We start from the raw sequence: 6,641 nt of genomic DNA, 5'->3' as shown, positions 1-6,641 counted from the left end.
AAACATCAATGTAATTAATAAGCAGAATGGAAGACTTGCCCAGTGCACAGAACAGTAAGGAACACAACAGGAGATGCAAAAAGAAGATTTTGAAGTGCTGTTTCCAAAAAGAAAGAAAAAAGCAACCTTAAGATTAACATCAGAAGCAGGAAAGTGCCCAGAGAAGTAGGCAAACACATTCTACAAAGAGCAAATCAAACAGAATGTTATAAAAAGCTGCAGAGATGGAAGGAAAGTCCAGTGAACTCTTCAAGCCAGTCTTCACTGAGAAAAATATAGAGCTTGTGCAGAGCACGAGTCTGAAGCACTGGAGCAAAAACTGAGGATAAGAGATGGAATTCTAGGCCTGACCGGATATTTAAAAAGTACAGACAAAACACCAGGTTCGTATCCATCTAAATGTTCTTGAGGAACTCAAAGTTGAAAATATGTAGCTTTTCTTGTGCACTTTTAACAGTTTCCAGGAGTGTTAACAAGAGTTTTCAGGAGTATCTGGAGGGGCAACTTAGCAGGCATTGTGCACTTTGAAAGGGCTAGTAAAATGCTGCTCCGTGAGGAAAGGTTGCAATGTATGGTGCTTTTTAGTTTAGATACAAGGCAGGTACGTCGATGGCGGTCATGATAGAGTAGTATACGATTCTTTCTTATATGGAACAAGTGGCTGAAAAGAAGATTTCCCCCTCCCCCCCTCTAATTTTTCTAGAGCCATCCTATCAAACTGGAAAACAAGACGATAGGCCATTATATCTAGCTGGACAGCAAGAAGAACTCTCTCCTTCTTTTTCTTCATAATGCATAGTAAAACTTTGAAATTCATTACAGTAGGGGTGGATTCAGCAAATTCATGACTGATGACCACTGTCATGAAAATAATTTGCTATATCCAGAATTAGAGACAGTATTCCTTGGGATGCCAGTCATAATACAAGAGTGGTTTGTTGCACTCCTATCCTGTTTGTGGGCTGTCCATTGGCAACAGATTTGCTACTGTGAGAAACAGGATGCTGAGCTACATAGGCTTTGCTCTGATCCTACAAGTTAAGTTGTACTCAGTTATTTTCTTAACTAAGTTGTTTTCTTAACTAAGTACAACCATAGTAATCATGACTAAGGCCTGTTACAGACTGCCAAAATAAAGCTGCTTCGGGTCTCTTTGGAGGCATGCTATTTAAATGATGCATGGGTCCTAAGAGTCCGGAGGTCGCGCCAAAGCCACACTCCATTCCTAAGCACTGGAGGGCAGCTTTGGTGCAGCTTCCGGATTCTTAGGGTGCATGCATCATTTAAACAGCATACCTCCAAAGAGACCCAAAGCAGCTTTATTTTGGCAGTCTGTAACAGGCCTAACTTTCTTCTAGACTGTGGCCAAGATAACTGGTCAGAGTTTTATTTTTCTCTTTCAATTTAAAATATGCATACAAGCTTAAAGTATTTAAAATATGCACACAAGATGAGTGTTTCTAGACTGTGCAGTCCACACGAACACTGGTCCAAAACACACTGCAGAATTAATCCAGTTTGAGACCACTTCAACCACCCTGGCTCAGTGCTAGGGCATCCTGAGCAATGTAGTTTATTGTGGCACCAGAGCCCTCTGACAGAGAAGACTAAATGTCTCACGGAACTACAATTCCCAGTATTCCCTAGCATTAAGGCAAGACAGTTAAAGTGGTCTCAAACTGGATTATTTCTGTAGTGCGTTTCAGACCAAAGTCACCAAATGACCCCTACTAAAGTCACAAGGCTTTGGAAGAGTAAGGGGATTGCCAAAACATGCCACCCAGTTACAGGTTGGCACCAGTGCCTTCCACACAGATGGAGTACCTGTACTACTAAAGCGAATGGCATTTTAAAGATGTGGAAGGGAACTCTGAAGTTGGCATTAGTCATCTGGATTTCTAGGGTTTTCTGTTTTTTGAATTACTTGAGCTCAGATCTAGAAGGCTCCAGCAAACATTTCACTTCGATTGAAATGTATGGTCTGAATGCATTGCACTGTATTCCACCTGTTCTGTTACTATAGGGCTTTCCTTTGGAGAATGAGGGTGGTAATTGTGCCAAAATGTAACTTTACAGATTTTGTTGGCTGCAGCCAGGCTGAGGCCTTAAAACTCATGTCACTTGTGGGTGTGATTTCCTCTCCAGCCCCCAGAGGTGACAACATGCACTATATTGGAGACACTGCCTCAGCATCTCGCCTTTGACCGTTGTATAAGCTCTTGTTGCATAAAACAGGCAGAAGAGACAAGCACACACTTTCCTGTACAAGTAGCAGTTGAATCCAAGGGCTGGTTGTTCGTTATGTAATCTTTAACCGAGGGCTTTTCTTTTAACGGGAGTAACACGGGGGGCCATTGTTTACTATTAATTCAGAAAGAGCGGACTGAGATTGGAAGCACCTTTCCGCATCCTGCATTCTTACCCTTACCTAAATTCCAGCACAGCACATAACATATAGCTTCCCATTGACTAGCCTCATAAAAAAAATGAAACAGCCTTGAAATAGTTGCTATAATACGGAAAGGGACCATCGAACGAATGCGCGCTTTAATGCAGTAAAACTATTTCCCACTGGAAGTGAGAAAAACATAAAAATCGGGCAAGGTGAGGCTGTTACCTTGTTTTAAACAAATCCTCTCCTCAGTGTGCTAGCAGAATCGATGGAACATGCTGTTTTACCTTGCCAGCCTTCTAAGCTATTGAGAAATACCTTCTTTTTTTTTATCTTTTTTTAAAGCCCTCCCTCTTTGGTTTCCCCAAGAAATATCTACGGATCTCATTTTATTCCATCCAGCGATTAAAACAAAAACAACACAACATCTTTGTGCTGTGCTGTGCTGTGCTGAGTAGGGCCTTCTGCCTTCCCTCCACTCCCCCTGCTTCCAAAAAGGAGGAGGGATGGGAAAAAAATGGCATCAAAGCAATCAAAATGGTAATGCTAAGCATGAATGGGGCCCCATCTCCTCCTCCCCCCCTCCGCCTTTCAAACTCTGCAGACTTTTTCTCCATGTTGGGAAGAAACCAACACTCACACATACACACACACACACACACCCCTTCCTCACAAAATGGAAGCTTCCACTACCAAACCGAGAGAGGGCTGACAAATTGGGGGGCTGTGATCAATGGAAATGGGGAGGGGAGGGAGGGGGGAAATGCTCTTACACACAAATATACACACGCACACACCACCATCATCACCATCCTCCTCCATGCTTTCAATGGGAGACAAGTCACATAGACACAGGGGTTGAGTTTTCAACTTTAAGCATAACTACATCAGGGGGGAAGGGAGGGAAGGGATTAATCCAATGCAAAGATGAAGACCCCTCCAGAGGAGAAAAAGATGGCTGCCCCTCCTCTTTTTTAAAAGGGTCTCTCTCTCTCTTTCTCTCTTTCTCCCTCTCTCTCTCTCTCTCTCTCTCATTCTCTCTCTCATTCTCTCTGTCTCTTTCTCATTCTCTTTCTCAATCTTTCTCTTTCTCCTCTCTCTCTCTCTCTTTCTTTCTCTCAATCTCTTTCTCTTTCTGTCTTTTTTTGCTGGGAGCTCGAGGGCGCTGTTCCAAGTTTTTTGGTGCTGAAAGAGGCTGCCGCATTCCGAAGGCATGGCGATCGATGCCTCCGGAGGAGAAAGGGGAAGAAGGGAAAGGCAGAGGAGGGCGAAGGAGGGGGAGAAGGAGGGAGAGGGGCGATCTCCTCCGCCAGAGGGGCTTTAGGAAGGGGGCAGAGGGAGGATGCAGGAGGAGAGGGGGAGAAGGGGAAAAGGGGGAAAGTTGGCTTTCATGGGGGAGGAGGAGAAGGGGAGGGGGGAGGGACCAGCCCCAACACAGCCTTCTTCTTCCTCCTCCTCCTCCTCCTCCTCAGATGCCTAGTAAGTACAGGGGGAGGGGGCTGGGGTGAGTATGAGTATGAACGTGAGTGAGTGAGTGAGAGTAAGTGTGTATTGTGCTGAAGCTGCAGGGGGGATGGCATCTGTCCGTGGTGCTGAAATCAAAGGTACAAACCCACAACTCCTCACAAATGCAGGGCAACTTTCTTGCAGCTGGTGGGAGAGGGGAGGGTGGGTGGGGTGGGTGGGAGAGGGCCAGGGTCACCCACTAGCAACAACAACAACAACAACAACAACACACACACACAAAGTTTCTTTGGAGCAGGGTAGTGCTGTCATCCTCTCACTGTTTTTCCACACACACACACACACACACACTTCTATTTGGATTGGCTTCACACTAGGCAGTAGTGGGGAGGGAGTGTGTGTGTCTGCGTGTGAGTGTGTGGATGTGTGTCAAAGTGTGCCCCAGATGACTCCAAAGAGAGTAGATGGGATGCAGGGAAAGAAAGATGAAAACGCCAAGTGTGTGTGTGTGTGTGTGTGTGTGTGTGTGTGTGAATGGAGGAGGGAGGGGAAAAGAGAGGAGACATCTCTCTATCCCTCGCCATTGGAAATAAACATCCTTTTCCTAAACCAAACCAGAGATCCAGGCTTCCCAAATGGGTTTCTCCCCCCTTCTCCCCCCAACTTCTCCATCCCCACATTCCCAACTCTTGGAAGGGAGGAAGAACAAAAGTAGCCAAAGCTCAAAGTATTTCCCAGGTTTCCCCCTCCTAAAACATGTCGACCAACTCAAAATGGACGCCTCAATGTGTGTGTGTGTGTGTGTGTGTTATTTTTATTTTGTACAAAAGAGGGGAGAACCCACCACTTTCTAGCTCTCACTTCTCTCTTTCAGTGTATTAGGATCATGAATATAAAGACATTTCCAGGCAAGGCAGAGAACTAGAGTTGGCTCTTTCATCTTGAAAACCTTCTTTCTCACTTCAGGCTGTCTTTGGTAAACATGAGTGTTTTATTCACATTTCTCAGGCTCTGTCAGAATGCTTAGAAAGTGCATTGCAAAGAAAGAAAGAAAGAAAGAAAGGGGGGGACAAAACAACAACAAAACCTCGTCCAAAGACATAACAACTGGATTGATGGGTCCTTACTTGTTTTTCATTAAGAGCTGCTAGTCTCGATTGCCTCTCGTGGATCGGTTTCTTAAGATCCCCGTTCTGCGAAATAACAATAATAAACAAATAAATAAATAAATGGCAATAAAACACAGATATTAAAAGCCAAAAAGTGCCAACTCAAAGCCAGCGAAGAGTAAAAAAAAAAAAATCAACTTGCCTCTAGGAATGTCTGAAAACAACAACAACAAACAACAAACAACGAGGGGCAAGGCATGCACAATAAAGAGAGAGATAGTAGTAAACCCTTTCCAAGTAACAAAAGCTTAGATAACAGTCGGGTCTTGGAGGAAAGTGATCGAGACACTGATAAAGTTTCCCGGCACAACTTAGGGCAGCGGAGCGAAATGCCAGAGAGGCTGAGGTTTGTTTGTTTGTTTATTTTAATTAAACAACAACAACAAACACCCCAGAAAGAGAGGTCTGCATTTACCTGTGGCTCTTGCTTCATCTGTGCAACTAGTTTCTTTTTCTCTTTCTCTCTCTCTTTTTTTTTTAAAGGCAAAAACAAATGGATGCGAAAGTGCTTTTCAGATGTGATGGATTTTTAAAAATGTACCCAGGCGAGTGTGAGTGTGAGTGTGTGTGAGTGTGTCAGAGAGGGAACAAAGAGGCAAGTAAACACACCGCGGAGTCGGTTGCGAGCCAAGGCTCATAAATATTCAAGTCTCGTCCTAATCTCTTTCCAACACAGAGAGAGAGAAAAAGAGAGAGGGAAAGAGAAAGAAAGAGAGAGAGAGAGGGAGAGAAGCATCCATCAACCCTTGCCAAAAAAACTCCACCAAAACAACCTGCCAAACTACTTTGGCCAAGTGGACCACAAACCCCATCATCATCCAGATCCCACAACAAACTCCAACTCCCAGAATTCCATAGCACTTGAGTCAGACAATGAGTCAAAGCGGTGCCAAACTGGGTTATCTCTCCAATGTGGATGCAGCCTTTGTCCCAGATTTTCATTCAATTATTCTTTCTCTTCCTTCCTTCCTTCCTTCCTTTCTCTTTCTTTCTTTCTTTTTCTTTCTTTCTTCCTTCCTTCCTTCCTCTCCCCCTCCCTTTCCACTCTTGCTTTCTCTGTCCCTTCTGGCATTACCTGGTGGCACTGGACTTCCACTTGGAACGCCTCTTGCAAGCTCTGCAGCTCCATCCTCTGCCTCCAACTTGCCTTGGGCCAGTCCCAGCAGGGAAGAAGTTGCCTGGGCCTGCCTGCCCCCCTTCAGAGAAGGCCCCCTCCCAGCCCCAGACCCCTCAGACCCCCAACAAAACAACTCCTCTGGGCTGCAAAGGCAAGTTCTTCCCCTCTTTGCTTGGGGAACCCAGACCAATCACTCACTTTCCGCCAAACTCAAAATGGAGAGGGGGGGGACTGAGAAGCTGCCTCCTTTGGGCTGAGCCCCCCACCCCTCCGCCCCCTTGGCCCCCCACCCCTCCTCCAGGGCCCCCTTGAACCCCCCTTCCCCCCTCCTCTGTCCCCTTGAGGACCCCTGAGGAGACTTGAGGGGGGGCAAAGGAGGGACTATATTTCCTCCGCCTGCGCGCGCCTTGATTTCACTTTGCCTCGGGAGAAAAAGTTGTGCCACGGCTGTCAATGCTAATTCGGAGTTGCCCGGATGGAGAGGGAGGGGGGAGGAAGA

At 45.8% G+C, this 6,641-nt stretch overlaps 1 protein-coding gene across 5 annotated transcripts in view; it reads right to left on the bottom strand.

Annotated features, from left to right (window-relative positions):
- The window catches only part of PHF21B (PHD finger protein 21B), a 229,699-nt gene extending 223,473 nt beyond the window's left edge, over positions 1-6,226 (bottom strand). For 3 of the 5 annotated variants that reach the window (XM_042469500.1, XM_042469501.1, XM_042469503.1), the window contains exons 1-2: positions 6,101-6,226; positions 4,984-5,049 (exon numbers count right to left, since the gene is read on the bottom strand). In XM_042469500.1, coding sequence (XP_042325434.1) covers positions 4,984-5,049; positions 6,101-6,154 — 120 coding nt within the window. In that variant the 5' untranslated portion in view covers positions 6,155-6,226. Of the gene's footprint in view, positions 1-4,983; positions 5,050-5,440; positions 5,611-6,100 lie in introns of those variants that run through there. The other 2 variants (XM_042469502.1, XM_042469504.1) reach the window with 2 other exon arrangements.
- Between the last annotated feature and the right edge of the window lie 415 nt (positions 6,227-6,641).

This window comes from Sceloporus undulatus, chromosome 5 (assembly GCF_019175285.1).
Source record: "Sceloporus undulatus isolate JIND9_A2432 ecotype Alabama chromosome 5, SceUnd_v1.1, whole genome shotgun sequence".
Taxonomy (NCBI): Eukaryota; Metazoa; Chordata; class Lepidosauria; order Squamata; family Phrynosomatidae; genus Sceloporus; species Sceloporus undulatus.
Note: the sequence above shows the minus strand (reverse complement) of the source record. Positions and strands in the feature narration are given on the sequence as shown.